The sequence below is a fragment of the Enhydra lutris genome, unplaced genomic scaffold (assembly GCF_002288905.1).
Source record: "Enhydra lutris kenyoni isolate GAN:26980312 unplaced genomic scaffold, ASM228890v2 scaffoldscaffold4, whole genome shotgun sequence".
NCBI lineage: Eukaryota > Metazoa > Chordata > Mammalia > Carnivora > Mustelidae > Enhydra > Enhydra lutris.
Window position 1 is genome coordinate 50046374 of NW_019154088.1, and position 24740 is coordinate 50071113.

Below are 24740 nucleotides of genomic sequence, written 5' to 3' on the forward strand. Positions count from 1 at the left end.
CTCCGACAGAAGACCAGATGTAATCTTCCTAAAGGGTGACTTCCCAAACTATCCTGATAACTGTAGGGTGGAGAGGAAGCAAGTTGCACCCTGTTACAAATAAATGAAAAACCATAAGGTGACAGACAATACTAAGCACACTCCCACCCTTATTCAAACACAAAGGCAGAGGAAAAGTTCATGCTATCTGCCAAGAGATTATTTTTTTGGAAAACAAGCATGCGTGCGTGGGTGCGTGTGCGCGCGCACACACACACACAGCAGCAGGACGAGCAGCAGAAAATTCTATTCTCTGAAGTACTTAGATTAAATAAACTTTGATTAGTTAACCTATGTTGGGACAGTTTTAGAAGGGAGCCGCTTGTCATGAATTGATGAAAGGCCAACATACAAACAGGGAGGGAGGAAATGAAAGGAGTATCAAACATTATTTAACACTGTGTAACCTCCCTACCAAGTTTGCATTTGTCTCCAGAGTGGAAAACAACTAATATGTTTCTGGTGTAGCTTTTATTTTTTTCTTATTTTTTCTGATAGACAACTTGAGTCTGAGAAAGGTCCTCTGTCCCGATCAGGTAGGGCACTCTTTCATATGGGCCTTGCAAACAAAGGAGACCAACTGGGGAACTCAAGCCTGGAGCCATGTGTCAAGAGCTTGCAGCCCCTAAAGCATCAAGTTACACAAGAGGGCTGTGGGTGGGGCAGAGGGGGTGCACAAAAATGAAGAGAGGCAGTTTCTGCCATACAGGAGCTCTGGATCTCCCAGGGGAAGGAAACAGGCCGTGTGGTCTGTTTTCATGACTTCTCAGTCACTTTTCATGACTTTATGCTACTTAAATGCTCACATGAAACTCAAACAGGGTTGAGTCTTATGACCTTTACAAGACGTGGGGATGGGGTGGGTGGGGTGGGGGGCTTTGGAGACTACGTTCTAATTCTGATTCTATCATTGGCTGGACATGTTATCTTACAGGGTGGGAGTGGTCCCTTGTCAAATGAAGAAATCATACGAAGGGGCAGATCTCTGTAAAATGGGATAATTAAATGTGATCAGCATTTTTCTAAGTATATTCCAACTAAAAAAAAAAAAAAAAAGTCTGGTTAAATTAAATTTAGAAAAACTTCCCTTCCCTGATCCCCACAGTACCAGCCTGACTCTTACTACATTTAGTGTTATCAAAGGCTCCCAAAGTCCTGCTGTAAAGGATTCTTTTAAATTTGGCATTTCCCAAACTTATTTTCTGAAAAACCATCAGCTGACATTTGCAAAACCTGCTTTGGAAAATGCTGATCTCTCCAGCCCTCCCACCTTTAGAATGCTACTGTCCTTAGTGGTTATTTTTCCTTATGGGTGCCATCACTACTTCCCTCCTTTGCGCTGTGTGGTTAGTCTTTCATCCGGTCTGTTGGGCTGAACCTAATGTGCTGTCTCTGGCTTTACTTTTCATGACTTTATGCTACTTAAATGCTCACATGAAACTCAAACAGGGTTGGGTCCGATGACCTCTACAAGCTGTACAAACCCTGAGATTTTAGGATTCTTTGTATATTATCACAAACATCCACCGAAGACCAAAACAGGATGTTTGTAACAGGCTGTTCCCATCACAGCAGTCAGGTTTACTAAATGAGAACTTTGAGATGAAATTCTATAGCCTGCCATTCTGTACACGGCTCTAACAGATTTTTTTTTTTTTTTTTAAAGATTTTTATTTATTTATTTGACAGAGAGAGATCACAAGTAGACGGAGAGGCAGGCAGAGAGAGAGAGAGGGAAGCAGGCTCCCCACGGAGCAGAGAGCCCGACGCGGGACTCGATCCCAAGACCCTGAGATCATGACCTGAGCCGAAGGCAGCGGCTTAACCCACTGAGCCACCCAGGCGCCCCTGTACACGGCTCTAAACGCAATACTGTATTTCCTTGCAACTTCCTTTCCTCTTGACTAATGCAAAAGAAGATACAGGGACACAGTGTGGGTTGTACGGGCTCCCTAGACCCATCATAGAAGTGACAGAGTTAAGAATCCAGTGGCAGTGCTTCCTGCCAAATCTGCTCTTTGCAGGTGCAATGAAAGGCTTATCATATAAGTAAATTCTTACAAAACATTAGGAAACTATACATATTGACCATACCTAATTATAAAGATATTTAGTGCATGTATTTCAAATCCAGACAGAGTATAATCCATTCCTGGCAGAGATGTGAGGTCCAGGGACGACAGAATACTGATAGACAACTTGAGATTATCCACGGAAGTCAACTAGCCAACACTCACAGTTTAGTAAAATTCTAGTTCTTTCTCTAGTGTAGGATTACTATATCCTCTTTCTTGCTCTGTCTTGACCCTTCTTCAATGTCACACATTTCTTCTTTAGCCCCATTTCTATGCCAACAAGATTGCTGAAAAATACTTTCATGATAGAGGCGCCTGGGTGGCTCAGTCAGAAGAGCATGCAACTCTTGTTGCTCTTGGTGTTGGGAGTTCGAGCTCCAGCTTGGGTATAGAGATTACTTAAGGAAACTTAAAAGAATATTAAAAGAAACACTTTTAAGACATACACTTAAGTTAACTTTCTCAATTACCCAAATGTAGTAGCTGAGAAGACAGAAATATTAACCAACTTAATTAACAGGAGATCCATTCGACTGCTTTTCCTCCACTGCAGGCCTTACAGTGAAATCTCTAGGTCTGGTCCGCTCTACTTTAAGGGGCTCAGGTGCCATTACTGCAACCTGAGCGGGACACCACCGCTTTTCCCACTCTACTCTTCAGGGCACTGTAAAGCGGGGGTATGGTGTGTGAAATGCCTGCGGACTAGGATACTTCCGCCCCCAATGAGGAAACAACAGAGAGAAGAAGAGAATGACGACGAATGCTCACACGTCACTGTCTGAAGGCTTCGACGGAACATGTGCAGTGTGAGAGTTTCCAAAGGCTGAGGATGCTATTCAATAGAAAGAAGTAAAAGATTCTTACCATTTGCTTCACATATAAAGGGATAGTTCCAGTACAAGAACACAAGCATAATTACTGCTGAAAATAAAGTTATGAACCAATAAAAGGCTTTAGCAAAAGCTCATTTCAAAGTAAAAATAAGGTAAGTTTTAATCCAAAACATTCTGCTTATTCTAAGTTTTGATAATTCCTGGGACCCTAATGGGGTTAAAACTGAATGATCTGACCAGTACTCAGAAGAATCATCATAGCATGTACACAAAATAGAGAATAAAATTTTAATGGTATCAAAAACAGAACTTTTTGGCCAATTTAGTACTTGCTGGAATAAAGTGGCAAAATGTTACTCAGTAACGGACTTAGCTTCTAAATCAAGCTGGAATTACACATACTCTGTATATTACTTGAGTATATACAAGTACATTCCATGATAACATGCAGAGACATGGAAACAAGAGAAGTACTATCAAATCAAGATCACCATCTCTATTGATGAAATAATGAATTGAAATCAAACCACCTGTTGAGTAATCCAGAATACCTCACTTTGCCAAGGGGGTTTTAAATGTTGCTCTTTTCAAGAATTCAAATAAACTCCATATGGTTAAATTTGATTTTTTCTCAACATGAAAAATGAGAAGCAGATAATATGCTATAGCTATGGGTATATCTTCCCCCCCCCCCCCACTCAGTAGCAAATTAAAGGGTTTGATAGACTTTACTCTTCTCAGGTAAAAAGGGGTCTTCACATTCTAGTGGTTAAGAATGAACCCCTTAAAGCTCCTAGACATTTGAGTGTCACACCACCTACAGCAACATATGCTCAAGTACCTTTAAGATACAGTCATATGAGACAGGAGTTTAATTTTCCTGAGAACTAAATTAGACTTATGAAATAAAACAGGGTATGAAAATGACCTGAGTTCACAGGAATCTCTCAATTCAAAAGAGATTGCTTCAGCTTTGCTAAGATTTCATCAAAAGCCTTCTATAGCAAGCACTTCTTGGGGAGTCACATATTTGGTTATGGAGCCTTGGGATCTTTTTAAGCACTAAGAAGAAGTGCTTTCTGTTGTGCAAATTCAGTGAAGGGCCAGAACAGACCAGAGGACTGATGGTGCTGCAGGAAAACCTACAGGGGAGCCTATGGATTCCACTAGTTTGTAAAGAAAGGAGTAGGTGAGATATGCAACTGATCCAACTTTGCTCCCAGTCTGACAACCATTATTGGGCCGCTAAGAAAATCCTTGTAAGATAAGCGAACACAGCACCTTAAGTGGAACTTGGTAGAAGCCACTGAGAAGTGAGGGTTGGTTGGGGTAGAGATGGTCCCCTCTGAGTAACTCTCCTCTGCATGTGAGAACCGCAGAACATATTTGAAAAGTAGGGTAAAATACTGGCTTCACAGTCTCTTCTCCAAATTATGCACTGCAACTTCTGTGATTATTATTGTTTGCATACTACTAAGAGGTCACATGTGAATTACTAGTCAATGAACAGCATATAAAAGAATATAGTCTAGCCTCAATCTGAGCTCTTCTGTTTGCTCTGTAATCTAATTCAAGGCACTTTAAAAATGTTTTGGTGCCTTAGTGTATTAACACGTAACGTGAGAAAAACGCTCATTTACTTACCTCAAGGAGCTACCACACAGATGACTGAACCTTAAAGCACTTTGAGCTCCTCAGATGAAAAGCACTGTGGAGGCAATCACAGCAGAGGAAAACTCTCCCAGTGCCTTGGAATCCTGATCTATGTGCCTTGTGTCTCAACAGGGTTTTCTTAAAATACTTCACATGTAAAATGTGTTGGTGGCACTCTGTCCCTTATATATGTTAATTGTTTGGCACACAGATGTTTATATATTTAAAGTAGTACTCACTACTCCAAAGTTGTTTACTAATTGTCCAATAAAGTTAATGAAATGTAGCCACGATGGGAGTACTCTGTGTCAAATTTAGAAAACTTTAGCTTTCACTGAGGTACATGTGACATAATAGAAAGTTCATTTCTTTCAAAACAACTAGTGTTAATTATGTGAAACCACAAGTTTTTAATGAAAAAAATACTGAAAGTATGCCACAGTGTCTATATATTCATCTGAAGAGTACAAAGATGGAGTTTTGAGGAAAAAAGGGACTTAATGCTATAGAAAACAAAGGTGGTTCTTAAATTGTTCAAAGGAAACATTTAAAAAATGTCATGTTTCATATATTGAAATAAAGCCGTTAGAGGTAATAAATTATAAATACAGTAGTTCAAACATTGTTTCTTAGCATTAATTTTTCTAAGCAAGTTAAAGTCAAAACACTTGAAATCTGTTATCCTCTTATTTCAAAGGAACCATGGAAATAGAAGCTTTCATGGAAATCTACAACAGTGATAACACCTGTGATCTTTATATAGGCTACACTGGACGTTGGCCATTTCAGATTTGCAACATATTTTGGTTAATACATTAGATTCAACTCATTAATATGCCTTTATATTTGGGAGAAATTATATTGTGATTTATAATCTTACTGTTTACCTAAACTCAATTCCAGGTCGTGCTTGATTTTCGGCAGGGGGTTCTGTCAGACTCATAATTAAAATGATGAAAACTGTAAATAATTTCTTTCAGACTGAAAAAATATTTTTGTTTTTTAAATAAAGTGCTTTTAAATTCAATTGTTTCTTGCCCTAAACAAAACTGAAACACACTTAAACCTGAAATCTTCATATCTTGACACACATATTTTAACAGAAAGAAATCAGTTTTGAGCCATTAATGTCCTTCAAAAGTTCAGATTGGATCTAAATTGGGTTTTGCATTATTGTCGTGCTCATGTTTGTACATGAAGGTTAAAAGAAAGAGGGCAACATCCAAGGATGACCAATAGGCAGTATGTGATGTAACAGCAGACCAGTAGCGGCTCTCCACAAGTCCCTCTCTGAGTTCAAAATCAATTCTGTGATCCAATTCCACTAAAAAGAAAAAAAAAAAAAATCAAACAAAGGAAGAAGTATTATAATATGTTCTATATAGACTTCACCTAGAGTAGAGAATAAAAATTTAGCTAATAGAAGTGACTATCTTAATAATTATCTTTTTTTTTTCCCTTTAGTGACTTTCCACTCCAAGCTTATGGGGGGAAAAAAACCCAAAAAACACAACACCCAAAACAGCCTCAATAGCTCAGGATTCTATTTGGTGGAGTCCTTTCTTTTGTATGCTCAGGTCAGTATGGGATAATAAAAGAATACAACAAAAAGATTTACTTGGTATCACAGAGTGTATTTGGAGTAAAAAAACTGGGCTCAAATCTCAGACTTCCCATTTACTTTTTGTTCCTAATTTGTAAAACAAGGAAAACAGCCCTCCTGCAAAATTGGGGGCCAGGCTTATGTGCCATAATGTCTGTGGGGGTGCACAGGTCACTCAAAGTCTCCTTGCCTGAGGAGGACTGGTCCATCACCTCGCTCAGTGGTGACTTTTTGCAGTCCCAGACTCCCCACTTGGCTGCCATCACACTGCCTGGTCCCCATGCAGTCAGCAGGGCCTCACGTGCACCAGGGACATACAAGTGCTCACTAAATGTATGATCGATAAAGAATGCACTGGGTGGCTGGGACAGTTAGATCGGGAGGAACAGTGGTGATCCTTGGGAGGAAGGACTTCATTTTTAACAGGGCTGTCCTCAAACAAATCAGTCAATTCAATTAAGTCTTTTTCTAAAACCCACACAAAGTTCTTGCAATACTTGTTAGAGAAAAATCAAGGCCATAAGAGAATTACGAAGGATTCATTTAATATGTCCTTAGAGGTAAAACACTTAGAAAAACAATACTTTGATTTAGGAACTCCTTTAAAACTGTCACTGAGCTATATGATATTTTGAAGGAATGCTCTTCGAAACCAAAAATACTCAAATTGTTGTTCAGAGTGCCAAAAGATGTGGAAGGTAAAAGGTGGCAAAAATAAAGGAGGCTGGAACAAAAGTTGGGTTTTGCTTTCCACTGAATTTGATAATTGCACATAGAAAATCCTATCACTCAAGAGAATGCTTTGATATAAATGTTTAGCTAATGCTTATTTTAAAATAGGTATTTAAAAATGCATATAGTTGTTACTTTTCTATTCAACTATGCTTTTCTGACAAGGAAAGTCCATGGATCTATCTATACGTTTTCAGATAAGATTACCCTTAAGCAGCATAAATACCAATTAGATTATAAAATACTTGTAAAATATATTGACACACGGGGTGCCTGGGTGGCCCAGTGGGTTAAAGCCTCTGCCTTCTGCTCAGGTCATGATCCCACTGTCCAGGGATCGAGCCCCACATCGAGCCCCACATCGGGCTCTCTGCTCAGCAGGGAGCTTGTTTCCTCCTCTCTCTCTGCCTACCTCTCTGCCTACTTGTGATCTCTGTCTGTCCAATAAGTAAATAAAATCTTTAAAAAAAAAATATATATATATATATTGACACAGGCCTTTTACAATTTTTTTAAACTGCCATTTTTCTCATTTAAATTACAATAGGCTAATCCACAATACATCAGAAATAGCTGAAATCTATATGTGGAACTGTGGGGTAGTAATGTCTGAATCTTTTGTCTTTTGTATTCGATGGGACATTTGAGCTTGATTTGTAGGCACATTCTGGCACAACAGACAGGAAGATGAAAAAAGAAGGAAACTGGAATTTTCAAGCATGATGAAGAGAAGTCATACTGGAGTTAGTTATAAAGAGAAGAGGAGAAATAAGAGGAAAAACAGAAGAGATGAGAAAAATACACATTAATATCGGCGAGGACCACCAAGTTATAATTTCTACTTTAAAATGCCACTGTTGAATGTCTTCCTAGTCTAAGAGTCTTAAGTTGAATTGTTATTTTAGAATCAAAGAAAGGGAAATTTTTTCTGTTATAGCAAGTATTATTTGGCTTTGATTTTGTGTCCCTGACATTGCCTTTCATTTCACTCAAATGCTGTATTTAATTATCACCTGTTATAGCCCTTGCCATTCTTATCACCTATAGGGACTGTCTCCCTTGCTATTTATCTGTAGGCTGTCTTCATCAAAATGGGAATAAGGTAGCCGGCCTCTACCTGATGAATTGGTTTTAGTCTCTCATTTTCCTTAAAATGAGAGACCTTAAAAGGTTTACATCAGGCAGTCTGGCTGCTAGTGCAACTGACTTCACATATGTTGTTTCTGCAGGTAGAGAGATGGGAGTTAGGTGGGCCCAGGTCTCATCTTCTCTCTCCCTTTTACGCAGATCTCAGAATTTCCAAGGGAGCAAGGGTCTAGATGGCAGTACCGTTCTTCATGTGCTGTGAGATGTAGTCTTGGCCAAAGCAGGCCCAAATCTATATGGGACTGCCTTGGATCTACTTTCTCATGATTAGCATATCAAAAATGGGTGGCACAACACAGCTTGTAGTTTTTGTAGTTTTGTAGTTTCTCTCACCGAATTAGGTCAAAGAGAAAGGAAAACATAAAATCATTACTTTGTCCTTTCTTCTCTCTTTTGAGTGCCTAAGGACTAGAATACTTCAATCCACAAAGAAAAGACAGAGATCCTGAAAAACTGAAGAGAAGTAAAACTGAGAAAAAGACTGTTAGATTTTAACAATCCTTAGCAGTTTGCTTCTACTGCTTGAAAACGTGGATTCTTTTCTTTTCTGGGGAGTCTTGCATACAGCCCTGTTTCTCTTCCTTTCCCCCAAAGTGAATGTCTGCAGTTCATGAAGTATGGAAGTAAAGTGTCATCAGTACTGTTTTCTCATCAGAGAACTCTCTGCACAAGGCTTGTCCACATGGATGTAGAATTAAAAAAAAAATATGTGTGAACAGAACGAGAGCATCTTAGTATTAAAATGTGTACTAACTGGATAAGTTTCTCTGTTTTATTTTTTTTAAAGATTTTATTTATTTATTTGACAGACAGAGATCACAGAGAAGCAGGCAGAGAGAGAGGAGGAAGCAGGCTCCCTGCTGAGCAGAGAGCCCGACGTGGGGCTTGATCCCAGAACTCTGGGATCATGACCTGAGCTGAAGGCAGAGGCTTTAACCCACTGAGCCACCCAGGCGCCCCCAGGTTTCTACTATTTTAATGGAAACATCTTAACTTCCCTGGAGAGAATTTTTCAAAAACGTAACAGTTACCTTGGGGCACCTGGGTGACTTAGTTAAGTGTCCGACTCTTGGTTTCAGCTCAGGTCTTCATTTCAGGGTCATGAGATTGAGCCCTAAATCGGCCCCTGCGCTCAGCAGGGAGCTGGCTTGGGATCTTCCTCTTCCTTCCCCCTCACTCTGTCTCTCTCAAATAAATAAATCTTTAAAAAAGTTATCTTATTTGTAAGTAGTAATTATGGTCATAACTGCATGATTTTTGGTTACAGGCAGACACCAAGAAAAATACTAGTAAAGGAAACTGTTTTCAAATGACTGGCAGATTCTTTCATAAAAAGATTATGCTGAGTTCTTGTCGGTAAATTATGCCTTCTTATTTTTGTGCTGCTTCAGTGCAGCTATACATTTCATGTGGTTAGGTGTTTGACATTCAAGGAATATTTACATTTTGAGAACTGTTATAATTTCAAATATACTTAAGAATATTCTCCAACTGTCCTTTATTTAAAACAAAAACAAAAACAAAAACAAAAACACTCTAAAATGAGCTTTATGGGGCTGCCTGGGTGGCTCAGTCGGTTAAGCCTCTGCCTTTGGCTCAGGTCTTGATCTCAGGGTCCTGGAATCGAGCCCTGCATCGGGCTCTCTGCTCAGCAGGGAGCCTGTTTCCCCCCCTCTCTCTGTGCCTCTCAGCCTGCCTCTCTGCCTACTTGTGATCTCTGTCAAATAAATAAATAAAATCTTAAAAAAAAAATGAGCTTTATAATTAGTTTTCATATCTGCCAAAATAATTTCCCAACACTAATCTATCCTGAAAAATACTCAAAATACATCATGTTTGATAACAGATGGTCTTTACTGGTAAATATATGCTCTATGGGTAAATTTTGAATACAAAAAACTCCAGGAGATGGCCAGATTTGTTGGACCCTTTACAATCTGTGTTTGTTTTTTTTTTTAAAGATTTATTTATTTGACAGAGATATCACAAATAGGGAGAGAGGCAGGCAGAGAGAGAGGGGGAAGCAGGATCCCAGCCGAGCAGAGAGCCCGATGCGGGGCTTGATCCCAGGACCCTGAGATCATGACCTGAGCTGAAGGCAGAGGCTTTAACCCACTGAACCACCCAGGCACCCCTACAATCTGGTTTAAGAAACTTTTCCAATAGTATTTAGAACCCTTTCCTTCCCTTCAACTCTCTTCTGGTTCTCGCTATACCCTGTGCTTTGCTTATGTGGTTTCTCCTCCTGAAACATCTTTTCACCTCTGCATGTCCAAATCCTACTACCACAGAGCCTTTTATGATTTTCCTAGGTGAAGGCATTTTCTCTTTCCCTAGAACTGACAGTGTCTTTACCTGTATCTTTGTTATGTGGCTCACCATAGTCTACCATATACTATAATTATTCAATAGTTATCTACCTCCCTACTAGAATAAATATTCTCTAGGAAATATTTAATTTCCACACCAGCATTTAACATCTTTGTGGGCAGTACTGAAGTCTGTTTCATTTTGGTATCTTTTCTAGTGACAAGCTTGGTACCTTGGCTCATGGCAAACCTTTAACAAGCAATTGTTAAATGAAAAAAAGCAGAGGAAGAGAAATAGAAGCAATACACATATTACCATTTAAATCAGTTTGGTGTAGTTATGATTAGTGGTCTAGTTGCCTAAGATAGAGGGGATGGCTTTAAGATCGTAGATATAAGGGTTACTTGAATGCAGGATAAATGAATGAATATTCCTTCATCTAATTAAATATGCAAAAAATACAAGTCAAATAATTTCTTCATGGATTTGACTATTTACATGAGCAGGGGCAAGAGAGAGCACTTATATGAGATCATTCCTTGAGGGAAATTCATGAAATCACATCAACACAAACTGTTGCTAGGGAGCAAAAAAAAACCCCAAATCAGTTTGTTATATTAAAATACTGTTTTGGAATTTTTATCAAGAAAGAGGGCTTTTTTTTTTTTCTTTGAAAATAGAAAAAAAAAAAAAAGGATGGGATATTAGCAATTAAATAGAGAAGTTGTAAAATTAGATGCGGTTAAAAATCAAAGGAAAAACCTCCAACATATTTTCTGTTAAAGTCAAATCCAATATTAAAAAAAAAAAGAAGAAAAAGAAAAAGGAAAGAGAGAGGAGCTGTGGAAAAAGGAAAGAAAGTTAATGATAAAAGTGATTTTTAACTAAGATTAATCCTTAGTGATACATTTAGAATTGGCTGTAAATTAAGAGACTGAAAATATCTCCTACATTATAAAATACTAATTTTTAAAAGCAACCCGACCCCTCTTAAAGAAGATTAAGTATTTGTGTTGAAACCACATACCAGCAGCTATGGCACACCTCCAGCCCTAAGGAGTGATGTTATGGACACCTGAAATAACTGGGAATGATTATATTTCTTATACTATGAAACCTTTTTATATCTAAATGTCTTACATGAAAAGAACAGTGAACCTCTTTGAAGCCTTTAGGACAATAAAGAAGGAAAATGGCCAAATGCTTTTCCTCCCTTTCTGTAAGTTTCCTTCTTTGTAGAAACATACAGAGTATCATTTTAACACATTAAGTGGCTAATCAACACTTTGATGTCAGGACACTGCTACTTAAGAATAGAAAGTACATATAAAATAGTCTACAATGGTGACATTCAAGCTGATCTCATAGAAGAACTGATACATAGTATTCTGAATGCTATTCCTGACATATACCATACCGAGGGTATTATCTTTATTCTGCATTACATTTTCCGGAAAAAGAAGTTGTGGGAGATTAAAGAACGATTCCTGAAGTCTGAAATCTGTGAAAAAAAAAACACAAGATGCTGTAAAGTGTTGGCTGAAGGTTACAAAGGGCCTTCAGTGATGTAGTGGCCAAAAGTTAGAATACTATTCCCAAATATGCTGATTAAAGCTAGCATACATAAAGAAGTACACACTTTGGTTTTTATGAAGAGCTCTTTCATGGAAAATGTAAGTGTAATTAACTTGGAAATACAATGTCATAATCTGTTAACACCCAGATATCCCCCAAATTTATAGCTCATAAAAGTTCTAATGTAGAGGCAAAACGTGCTAAAAGAAACTTTTCTTCATAATATGTTAAAAACACAGGGGAGTACAAGAAATGGAATCATAAAACCACTGTATATAAACCTGGAATTTTCAAAGAAATGAAGAATAACTATCTTAGATGCTTCAACTTGATGACAATAAAGTGGTTTCAACAGACAACAACACATACTCTTCAAAGACAGAAACCCTGATTGATTCATGAATTCAGTCTGTGTCCATCTTACCCTCAAAAAGCAAGAGAATCAAAGAGTCCATAGTTTCAGAATAAAGGTTATCAAGAACTGAGGCAATCAATGTAAGCAGAAAGAAGGAAGGAAGCCAGAATCACCTAATCACAATGACCAAATTCCAGAAAGAAGATTTAAGGAAGAAAGGCTTTATGATTTGCAAGATAGAGCAAGTATGACATAAGGAATGTCAAAATCAGGATTATATAGAAAAGTGCATTATTGAAGCAAGTCTAAGAATTAGTAAGGCAAATCTTGGGAATTTGGTTTTAAAAGGTGGAATTCTATAATAGTTTAATTACATAGATGTCTAGAGATAAATATATGTTAACTGAGAGTCATGATTAGCTCAAATTTGGTGGAGTCTACAGTCCACAAGGAATTTACCATTAGGACCAACGAAGAATTTATATGCAAGAATAACAAAAAGTGTACTGTTATCAAAATATAATGATGCAATATAGCTAAGCATCTCTCTAACTGTTGTCCTGAAAGAAGAAACAGGTTTCTCATCATTAATTTTGAAATTACTATGTTAAATAGTAAAAAGACCTAAAAAACAGCTTTCTTCCCTCAGATTCTATAGATTCTCTCTTTATGTCTTCATTACCCTTTCTCGGGGCATTAACATTACAAGGAATTGTGACTTTATACCTACCATCTTACACAATTCTTTGAAAGTATTTTTCCTCAGAAGTTTAGAGTTTTGACCTCTGCATGTTACAATATAATTCTATTTTTTTGTAGTCACATTCCTGATATTAAGTAGAAATGAAATCTTAAATCACCAACAGTATATGAACTTATGTAAGAAACTAAAAAATGAAGTCTGTACAAATATCAAAGTCTAAAATGAATTCTCTATGCACTGTTCAAAAGGCTTACAATTATAAAATTTTCAGTTCTCAGAGTATGACATAAATAGGATTAAGGTTAAAAAAATTGCTACTTGTCCAAATTGGAATGTCCAACTTGGGAACGTCCAGGGTAATTCCTTTTGTAGTGGGGTTGACTGTGGAGAAAGATCCAGCCTCTAGGACTGCCATGCCTGAGCTTCCTTTTTAAGTACATTTTATGGATGACAATGGATGCTGGTCATTTGAAAATTTAGAGAGCAGACACAGCAAGAAAATAAGGTTACAAGTATCTGAAATAAGTTTCCATAGTGTAGTGGTTATCACGTTCGCCTCACAAGTATCTGAAATAAAATCTGCTTAAACATTTATTGAGAAAGGAAGGAAAGTTTTCTGCTTGCTATATAGTCACAAAAAGCAGCTAGTTTGAGAATCCACATTTCCTTATGTGAATCAATAGAAAAATAGGACTCATTAGTCTTATTTTAATGGACACTTAAAAATAAGGTTCAAATTTAGATGCTTGGAATTAAATATATACTAAATGTATAAGAGTTTCACAACTATTCAAGATTTTAAACCTTAGAAATCTACTGGAAAAAATTAAATAAGTCCAGCTTAATTATCCATTCATTCCCTCACTTCTTGAATATCTACTTTTGTTAGGTAGCTGAAATAGGACTGAAAGCCATACAGTGGATCCAATACAATAATATAAGCTTGAAAGTCTTATAATTTGGTTGGATGAAGGGGACTGTGGAATTAGCAGCAGGATGGGTTTGGCATAGTAGCTTTTAAAAAGTATCAAGAATATACACAGCATAGGTTTGAAGCACTTACATGAATTTTTAAGGTCATATTTAAAAAAATCTACTTTATAAAAATCAGGGGTGCTCATTCCAAAGAAATCTGTTATATACCAGGCCCTGATTATTACTCTTAACTACTAATTCACCAATGCAGAGAGTAAAACTGTATTTACCTGGGAATTATACTTAAAAATATAATCAAAGTATTTTTTCTTTAAAAGCAAACTTATGCTTTAGATTTTAGAGTTGACTGCTCCTGTCAGTATCTTAATCCTCTCTGCCCTCAAGTTGTAAGAGATATGGTATAAACATAAGGAAAAAAGAGTATGAACTAACATGCAGAATCCAGAAAGCCAGAACTGCTGTGTGGAAGGGTCTGCGTTGCTACAGTGGTTGTGGGGAGCAAGGCGACTGGCTTCTTCTCATCTTCTATTGAGTCTTTTGATGCCTCAGACGCCTGTGATGTAGATGAACGTCCAAATCTTGAAAACAACATTCCTCCAAGGCCCTTTCCAATGCTAGCGGCCCCTGCATTTCACAAAACAGGGCAGTCAGTCTGCTGAATTACACCACATACCAAGCTAAAGAACACCAGTCACAGTTACAGCCAACTGGCAGAGGAACCAAGCCCTACTCATATTTTTCCAGGGTGGGAACATAGGAAAACTGCAATTTATATTGTTGGTTTCTTTTTTTTTTTTTTTAAATTTTTATATTTTATTTATTTATTTGAAAGAGATAGAGATAGAGCATGAGTGGGGTTGGAGTGGAAGAAGCAGGCTCCCTGTGAGCAGGGGACCGACACGGGGCTGGATCCCAGGTCTCTGGGATCATGACCCGAGCCAAAGGCAGATGCTTTAACCAACTGAGCCACCCAGGTGCCCCTATATTGTTGGTTTCTAAGTAAAAATGGTGTTGAATAGAATGAGAGTTGTACAAACGGTAGGAATAGAGCTTACCAAAAAAGGAATGAAGATTCTATTTTACTCAAGTGTTCATTGTTTATTAAAGTATTTGGTAAGATTAAAAACCTTAATAACAGAACCATGCCATCGACATGGGTCTATATTTACTACTGATATGCTTTACTACTGAAATTAAGTGAATATTTTACAAAAAGCTATCATAAATAATCTGTATGACAAAGTGAAATATCAATGAAAAGCCTATTTATAGTGCCATCTTGTGGCATTTTATATTAAGAAAACCCAGAACCAACGGACTAATTCAAGTGGCACATAACTGAGCTCCAGCTCTACACCAACAAACACTGTGGCTGGTGATCATTTAAAGAGAAATTAAATTAACCTGTTTGCCCCTAGGATGGATGCGGTTTGAGAGACACGAATCAGAGAATGGGTTGGCAGGGGCACCCTTAGAACTCACATATTCCCTCATTTTACAGATGAAGCAGACCATTAAAAATGATGTGACTTGGGGAGCCTGGGTGGCTCAGTGGGTTAAAGCCTCTGACTTTGGCTCAGGTCATGATCTCAGGGTCCTGGGATCGAGCTCCACATCGGACTCTCTGCTTGGCGGAGAGCCTGCTTCCTCCTCTCTCTCTTTGCCTGCCTCTCTGCCTACTTGTGAACTCTGTCAAATAAATAAATAAAATCTTAAAAAAAAAAAAAGATGTGACTTGGGTGCCTGGGTGGCTCAGTTGGTTAAGCAATTGTCTTCGGCTCAGGTCGTGATCCTGGAGGACCAGGATTCAGTCCCCCATTAGGCTTCCAGCTCCGCGGGGAGTCTGCTTTTCCCTCTGACCCTCTCCTCTCTCATGCTCTCTCTATCACTGTCTCTCTCTCAAATAAATAAATAAAATCTCTAAAAAAAAAAAAAAAAATGTGACTTACCCAAGATCTCACAGTAGATGGCAGGGCCAAGATTAAAATGAGGGCCTTGATTCCCAGACCTTCTCTTGTCTCTCCAACTACCTCATAGTCTAAAACTACAAGATCTGATTTAATTAGAGAACTTTAGGGCTTTTGGCTCACAATATGAACAGAGAGAGGGTAGTTATTTCTAAACACAGGGATTAAATGTTGGATGTTTTATAATACATAGAATATCTTCAAGAACTCCAAATTTAATGCCTATCTAAGAAAGCGCTTATATTTACTAATAAGAAATACTTATGAGAAATTACCTAATATACTTGCTTTGCCTATATTTGTTATAGATTCCCCATAGTGCCGGCGGGACAAGACTGGTGAGGTCACAGGGCTTGGTACTGTTGAAATGCCTTCATTCTCTGAAACTGAGGTAGGTTCTTTTGCTGGGTGGAGAAAGCTTGGCTTCATATACTCATAAGGTAGAGGATTGGAAGTATTATACCAGTGGATCTGGACAGGTGAAATGTTGCTGTAGTGTTTCAGTATTAACGGTTCTAATCTATAAGCCTTGAATTTAAAAAAATTCAAAGAAACACAACATTAAGGCACAATGTTTGGATTTTACTAAACTGTTTATTCTTGTTCTATTGCATGCTCAGCAGACCTTAGGGAATTAAAAAAAACAAAAAACCCTGGTATTTCTAACATGCATTCCTATTTGTTTACTGTTAATAATATGTAATTGGTCTAATTATATATCTTTAATGATGAGATTATTAAAAAACCAATTAGCACTGGTCTAAGCTAACAGTGCCCATTAATTTGTTTTTTAGAGAAACAGATTCATTTTATGATGTTCTGATATCATCTAACAATTAGATTTATGTTAGTCTCACCAACAAAGCTGAAGCAGTAAACTAGAACACAATAAAAGGGTCAATCTATAATATAATCTTATAATCTTTATATATATAGATTTATATTTATCTATAATATGTATCTATAAGTCTATAAATATAATTTATAATATAATCTTAGGAGCTCTTAGTAAGCTCTAAATTTTCAAACAGATTAACATAATAACACAAATTAGATGCTGATACAAGACCATTTGTCTAATGTGAGGAAGGGATGACAGAGCAGAAAAGGCAATGAATGGATTTGGCCAATTAGGATTAGAATTCCCCAAGTTCACAGTCTGGCCTCCGTTGTTTATTAACTGTGTAACACCCGCCAAATTGTAAGGTCTCAGAGATACCATTTCCTGAGCTATAGGAAGGAGATTAACTTTTCCTGCCTCACAAGAATGTTGGGAAGAACAGATAATGTTTGTAAATACTGCCTAGCACAGTTCTAACATAAACTTTGTTAAAAAAAACTTTACTTTAAAAAATCACAGGAAAACTGTAAAATGAATAATAAAAATAACTTAAAATAATACAGTGACTTTGGAGCACCCCTTTATAATATAACAAAGTTAAGATTATATCCAGAAAAGTGTATACAATGAAAACTCAGAGTTCCCCTATAAACTCAAGTTCACATTCAAGTTATAAGGCAATGAGTAAAATGAATGTATATTAATGAGATACTTAATGTCTAGCTGGGGGTTTTCACATATGTTTTACTTAATACTAACAACCTTATGAGGTAAAATATTATCATCTGCATCCTACAGATAATGAAGAGTCGTCTCAGGAGAGACTTGGGCAAGATTGTGCAGTCTGTATTTTAATGTAATACTAGTTTCCAACTCAAGTGAAATTTATTTCATAAATATAGTGTTTTTGATTCTTTAACATATAGGACATTTTCTGAAACTCTTGTATTTAATCAATGCTATATTTACTTGGTACTAGCTAAAGATCTTTTAGAAGACAAAGCTATTTTTCTGAGAAAGAATGCTATTTAAAATGGTTTTACAAGGGACGCCTGGGTGGCTCAGTGGGTTAAAATGGTTTTAAATTTAGTTATACCTAGCCTTGTCCCCAAAAGGATTTAAGGAAGCATTTTTCTCATCTAAAAATCTTACTTGGTATTAAATGGTCTAGCTGGATGCAAGATCACTGGAGTGCTTACATTAAAAAATTATTAACAGTACAAATATAACAAGAGAAAAACCTCAAATTTTATAATCCCATCAGGCTAAAATAACTTCATTCCTTTATTCATGCTTAACATAATATTCAAATATTTTCATTTCTAAGGTGACCTACTAGACACATTTCAATATTGAAGCATGCTTTAGAGAAAGAAGACCTTAGAGTGGGGTTTTAAAATTTATGCTTGTTGGGTTACTGGTATCACAACTGATAATGGCTTGACAGTCGAGAAGACTGCTGTTCCAGGAATTAATTGTCCAGAGATAATACTTTTCATTATGCTCTTACACTATAACATAAACACATCATCTCTACCGAAATTAACCAAAACACAAACGTCTTAAAAATATGAATCTATGAAAATATAATCAGATAAATGAATTATTAATTTCTCATTAGTTCAGTTGTACCTTGCAATATTTCTTAGAGGGTCTTTAAGAATGATTTAATATTGAGAGGAAAAACATCTACAACTGCAACTCACCACTGGATCTGTTGGATGAAAAATATTTAGTAACCGGTTACAAATTTCTCTGGGCAAAATATGGTCTTGACTTCCAGTGTTTCCTGGGCGGATGCCACGCAATGCCAAGAAAACTGCTAGTGGGGATCCCATGCAGAAGAAATTCTCAACCTAAAATGATAGTTATCTTAAATCTTAAAACCGGTGAAGGGTTTTTCAGCAGAATTTGGACACAACATAATACATGGTAAAAATGTGAATAATAAAATTATTGTCAAATATAAGTCTTCTTTTCATGAGCTTGGTTCAGATGGTATCTGCAATTATTTGTTAATTATATGCCAACCATTAATTATTCTAAAAATCTATTTTCAGAAGCAACCTTCATTTTCCTTAACTCAAATAGAAAACGATGAATGAGAAGGAGGAGGAAGACCTTCAACTTCTTAGCTTCACTGAGCTACTGTTTTGTGGTAATATTCTAGGTTCTGTGAAGTCTATGGAGACCACTGTGTAGAGCTTCTGGGCTCAGAGTTTACAACCCTGTGCAGGAGGCAGAAAAAACAAATGAAGAGAGGGAAAGATTGCTATAAGAGAGTAAAAAAAGGAATAATTCCAACTCTGAGGGTGTTTATACAGGAAGAAGCATTTCCCCCCCACACTGTGTGAAGTTTTTTTTCTTTTAATTGCAGTGTAAAGAACAGTGTTTATTAGTTTCAGGTTTATAGTATAGTGATTCAACAACTCTGAACATTACTCAGAACTCGTTACAGTAAGTGTCCTCTTAATCCCCTTCACCTAGTTCACCCATCACCCCCTGCCCTCACCTCTCCTCTGGCAACTACCAATTAGTTCTCTGTATTTAAGAGTCTATTTGTCTTTTTGTCAATTTGTTTTGTTGAATTCCACAAATGAGTGAAATCAAAATGGTATCTGTCTTTCTCTGACTGACTTATTTCACACAGCATTATATCCACGAGATCCATTCATGTTGCTGTAAAAGGCAAGATTTCATTCTTTTTAATGGCTAATATTTCATGGTGTGTGTGTGTATATCTATCTATATATCTGTATATATATCTATATGCATATAGATATATGTATCACATCTTCATCCATTCATCTATTGATGGACGTTCACGTTTCTTCCATTATTTGTTTATTGTAAATAATGCTGCAGTAAACATAGCGCTGCATATCTTTTCAAATTAGTGTTTCTGTATTCTTTGGGTCTGCACCCAGTAGTGGAATTACTGGATTGTACGGTAATTCTATTTTTAATGTTTTGAAGAACCTCCATACTGTCTTCCATAGTGGCTGCACCAGTTTGCATTCCTACCAATAGTCCATGATGGTTCCTTTTTCTCCATATCCTCACCCACACTTGCTGTTTCTTATGTTGTTAATTTTAGCCTTTCTGACAGGTGTGAGATGGTATCTCATTGAGGTTTTGATTTGCATTTCCCGGGTGGGGAGTGATGTGGAGCACTTTTTCATGCGTCTGTGGGCTATCTGTATGTCTTCTTTGGAGAAATGTCTGTTCATGTCTTCCACAGAGGAGGAAGCATTCACCTTGGCGATAAAAGGTAAAAAGGATTTCTGCATTTGGAGCTGGATCATTGGGGCCAGAAAGGACATTTGAGATTGACAGAATCACTGTGAACTAAAGCAGAGGCAGGAGAAAATCTGGCTCAATTTAGAAAATAGAAGTAGTTGGACAGAGTTGAAAAATTGCATGTCAGGAAAATATAACTTGGAATGAGAATGTATGGAACCTTGACTATTTGACTAAAAAAAGTAGGACTTAATTGATTTTGTAGGTAGTAAAGAAGAACAGGATTTGACCTATGTTTTAGGAGGTTAGTAACCTGGTAGTATTGTGTGGATGAACTGGAAAACAGAGTCTGATGACTCAGAGACGAGTTAGGAAACTACTCAAAGTGCTTAGGCAAAAGATAATTTGAACTGGGCCAGGACAAGATGTTCCATTCAGAAATGGAAATGGGAGGGGAGAGGGTGCAATCGACATGACTGAATGGAGATGCGGATGAGGAACGAGTCAGCGGCAAGTTACAAGCTTTGGGTCTGGCTGACTGGGAAGACAGTGGTTCCATTTACTATAACAGGAAACTCTAGGTAGTCCTGCTTTTGTTCATATTAAGTCTGAAGGATCTGTAACATATCTAATGGGCTGAAATTTTAGGGTAAGAGATGTAGAGTTGGATATGTCCTCTCCCAAGTCTAGGTGTCACCATTACAGAAGTGACATGTAAAGCCAGAGAAGGGGTTAAGATGGCTTAGGAACTGCACAGAGTAAGAAAGGGCTTTAGCTGGAAATAGGAGCAATGTCTACATTTGATTAGCAGGGGAAGGAGACTACAAAAGAGAGAGTGGAAAGAAAAGGAGAACCAGGATAATGCAGTATACATGGAAGCCATGGGAGAGGGCTTCTAGAAAACTAGTGTGGTCAGCAGCACTGGATTATATACAGAATGTGACACCTCTTCCTCCTAAAGTCACCCTACATCTCTCATATGTCCCATTACCCTGATGCATGACACTCCCAATTCTCTCATTCCCAACATCAAAGAAGTTATTCTAACAGACTCTAACACTTCTCCTCATGGCCTCCAATCTGGACTGCACTGTAACTATACTGTAACTAACTTGTTCTGGCACCAATTTTATGTACCTTTAATCTCCCCCCACCCCACCACATCTGAAGTGATTCCTCTTTTTTCCCAAATGAATCAATATTTATTTTGAAAATGGTACCTTTATGTTAAAGAATGTATGAGAAAGTTTTTCTTTTTAAAGGACTGGGTAACATCAACATGTCTGAGGGCTGAAGAAAATTAACTTCTCAATTAAAATTATAGGAAAAAGCATTTGAAATAGTGACACAGATGAAAACATTAATTTTGAAAAGATTAAGATAATTAAGAAAGGATAAAGATAAGAAAATAGTTGAGATAGAAGCTATGTTAATCCTTTTTTTTCTCTTATTCTCTCTCTCTTTGTAAATCCTTCTGCTATTTGATAGACACATGTACATACACACACGGCCTAGCAAAATGCTTTATTCTTTGGTCAGGCATTTCATAAATGTTTGTAAAATTGCTAAATCCCTGGAATTAATAACTTTTCTTTATGATTGGTATGCAGGTCACAGACAAACACACCAAGTAATTATTCTAGGGGTAATGACTGCCTTAGTGAGATCTACATCCATCAAAGAACTTCAAAGGTGAAAAAGAGCTTCAGACATCTAGTCTAACCTCCGTGTCCATAGAGGAGCAAACAGATGAATTTGAGATTTTAAATGATTTGGCTGACATTACATAACCAGTTAGCAGCAAAGCTTCATGATCAGAAACAAAGTTTCCCACTCTCCAGACCAGTATTTTTCAAGTTTGTTTAAGTTCAGTGGTCACCTATAACAATTTTAACACCTGTATTCTGAAAGTAAATCCATCTATTCTGTTCCTCTTAGATCTCTGAAGTCCTAAATGTTTGCCAGTTCATCAGATATTCCTTTTTAAATTTCAGATTTCTGTATTTTTTTCTCTATGAGTAATGAAATAACAATTAAAAATCCATATTACTAGATGACATGACTATGTTTTAGAAGAATACACGTTTAGTGTATAAGTTCTAAAAATATGGTATTAAATTTTGAGAACCATGATATACTTGGTGGATCATACTCAACTCTCCAGTAAAAAACCCAGGACTTGAAATACAAGAGTTAACTTTTTCTATTAGATCAATTCTACATATTCAACACATTGATCATATAATAATGGTGGTAGAGATGGAACTAAAATTCCAGGTGATGAGTCCAAAGACCATGCTCATATGGTTTTTAAATATAATTTTACCATGTGGCTTTTAAATGTGTTAAGTTTAAAAAGAAAACATTTTAAGTCATAGAGACATGCTCAGTAAGAAAATTCTTACTGCTTTAAAAAAAATGTCTACATTATTTCACTTAACCTGGATACTAAGTTCCCGTAATAAAGAGATTTCAATATAATATACTATCCCTGGGTATATATTCAAAAGCAAGTGAATATTAGGGAAGTTATGCCATGCTCCATTTAACATTGCAAACAAGTTCTGTTATTCAGTTATAGACTGTGTCCTTTCCAACAGTCAGGTCAATGTCCACATCTCTGTCATTCTTTATTCTTCTAAACCACTGCTTTCAACAGCTCCATTCTGAAGCTCAAGAACCCTGAAAAGTTTCCCACTGTCCAGTGAAATATAAGTTCTTCATTTCTGGCTTTTCCTGCATCCCACAGCCCATTGCCTGATCCTATGCATTCTAGCTAAACTGTTTTGCCTGCCCCAAACTAACCACATACATCCCCATCTTGTGTTTTTGTCATACACTGCTCATTGAGTGAAATGCCAGTTCTCCAGCCCTAAAATCGCCACTGATTATACTTCTGCTTATTTTTCTTATCAGTCACAACTAGCTGGTTACTAAGGCTTATTAATTCTAAATACTAAATATTTCCCAAATCTCTTTCTCTTTTCACTATTTGAGATTATCTCATGTTTCATGAGGTACTATGAAGTCATACTCCGCCACACCTTTGTTATGCCGTTTCTTTTACACAGAATAGCAATTCTCCTTTCCTCCACTAGGCAAGATCCAATTTACTGAGATCAAGTACAAATGTCATTCCTCTGCAAACCTTTCCGGGCAAAATTAAAACCCCTCTCTCGTGTATGTATCGTTCTATACACTGCTAATAGTACCAATAACACTGTGTTACAGATCCTGAGGGCTGGGAACCATCTTATCCATTCTTTTCCTTGTAGAACCCCCAAATTAGCAATGTCCAACACACTGTATGTGCTCAATATACACTCATTTGAAAGAAAAATTCAGATCTCACTTGAATGCTAATATCATGCTTCAAATGATGTTTGAAAAGAAACTGAGATAAATAATGAAAATCTCATCTCTCTTTCCTTACCTTAAATTTTAAGGCAGGTGTTTGTGTCATGGATGATGCCTTCAACCCATGTAGCCGTTCTTCTATTTCTCTCAGCCTAGAAAGCAGTATGAGATTATGAATGCATATTTATACTTAAAATTTCATAAATATTAGATGCTCACTAGTTCACTCAAGAAAATGATGGCCCATTGTCCAGTTCCTCAAATTAATCCCTATTGATAGTATTTAATAAATGCACCTGCTGTAGTCTATAAATGGTTATAAAATGATTAGTGAAACTAGCCCTACTCTTCATAATAGCTGCTATTAGTAGCTTTTTGGGAGGATCCTTCAGAAAAACGTGAGGCAAATACAAGCATATATACATCTTAAAAAAAAAAAACAACCACACTGAATGCTCATACCATATACACTATTCTATGCCTTTTTTTCTACATTTAATAATGAATCTTGGAGGTCTTTTCATTTCATTGCCTCCTGATCTACTTCAATCTTTGTAACAGCTGTGTAATTGTCCTTCAAACAAATCAACCACAGTTTATTAATACTCTGATGAACATTTGGGTTATTTTAATTTTTCCCCATTATAATGTTCTATATCTACTTACATTTAATAAAGAACAGAACTAAATTTTTTTTTAAAGGTGCAGTTCACTTTCTAAACTTTTTTTTCACTGGATTTTTTTTTTTTTTTTAATCTCAAATGCTGCTCTGGGCTTGGCTTTTATTTTCTTTCAAAACTATCAATTATTTTGACACTACAAAATTTACATATCTAGCCTATGGTATTTAATAATATTCTAAATGAAATCCTTAGACAACTTCTATAAGACTAAAACAAATCCAAGGCTTCTGGAATAAAAGTTTTAGTCATCTAAACTGTTTGTTTTTATATGATGCTAATTATCAAAATCAGTGGCTTTTCACTGCTCCACTAGAATTGATGAGATGCATTAAGAGGACAAAGAAGAGCAGAGCATGTAACTATAGAAGAAGATAGGAATGTGTTAAAGAATTATAAGATAGTATCAGGAAGGCCACAAGTGATCAAGTAACTGTAAATCTGTGAAAAAAAGTTATTTGTCAAGGAAAAAAGGGTTTTAAAATTATTTTCAGAATAATAAGACAAAGGTCCATCTCTAAGATTTGTAAGAACTACAAAGGATTATAAACTGGTAAACACTTTCGATAAGGATTCTGTGTGGTGACTCAGCTTGGAATAAGTTTTAGATTTCACTCCTAATAAACTGTGAAGAAGAAATGGAAGGAAAAAGTAGATGGTGACCAAACAACTTATTTTGTGCTACTGGAACACAC

The 24740-nt window shown here is 36.7% G+C and overlaps 1 protein-coding gene and 1 long non-coding RNA gene across 4 annotated transcripts in view; one reads left to right on the plus strand and one right to left on the minus strand.

Moving 5' to 3' along the window:
• Nucleotides 1–18489, plus strand: part of LOC111162377 — a 29767-nt gene extending 11278 nt beyond the window's left edge. The window contains exons 2-3 of the long non-coding RNA XR_002641574.1: nt 16236–16318; nt 18420–18489. This is a non-coding gene — a long non-coding RNA (uncharacterized LOC111162377). The remainder of the gene's footprint in view (nt 1–16235; nt 16319–18419) is intronic.
• The window catches only part of LOC111162360 (DDHD domain containing 1), an 89439-nt gene continuing 67920 nt past the window's right edge, over nt 3222–24740 (minus strand). For 2 of the 3 annotated variants that reach the window (XM_022526748.1, XM_022526739.1), the window contains 5 exons: nt 23442–23517; nt 18475–18624; nt 16203–16455; nt 14393–14584; nt 3222–5924 (listed from right to left, as the gene is read on the minus strand). In XM_022526748.1, coding sequence (XP_022382456.1) covers nt 5743–5924; nt 14393–14584; nt 16203–16455; nt 18475–18624; nt 23442–23517 — 853 coding nt within the window. In that variant the 3' untranslated portion in view covers nt 3222–5742. Of the gene's footprint in view, nt 5925–11808; nt 11893–14392; nt 14585–16202; nt 16456–18474; nt 18625–23441; nt 23518–24740 lie in introns of all 3 variants that reach the window. The other variant, XM_022526734.1, reaches the window with a different exon arrangement.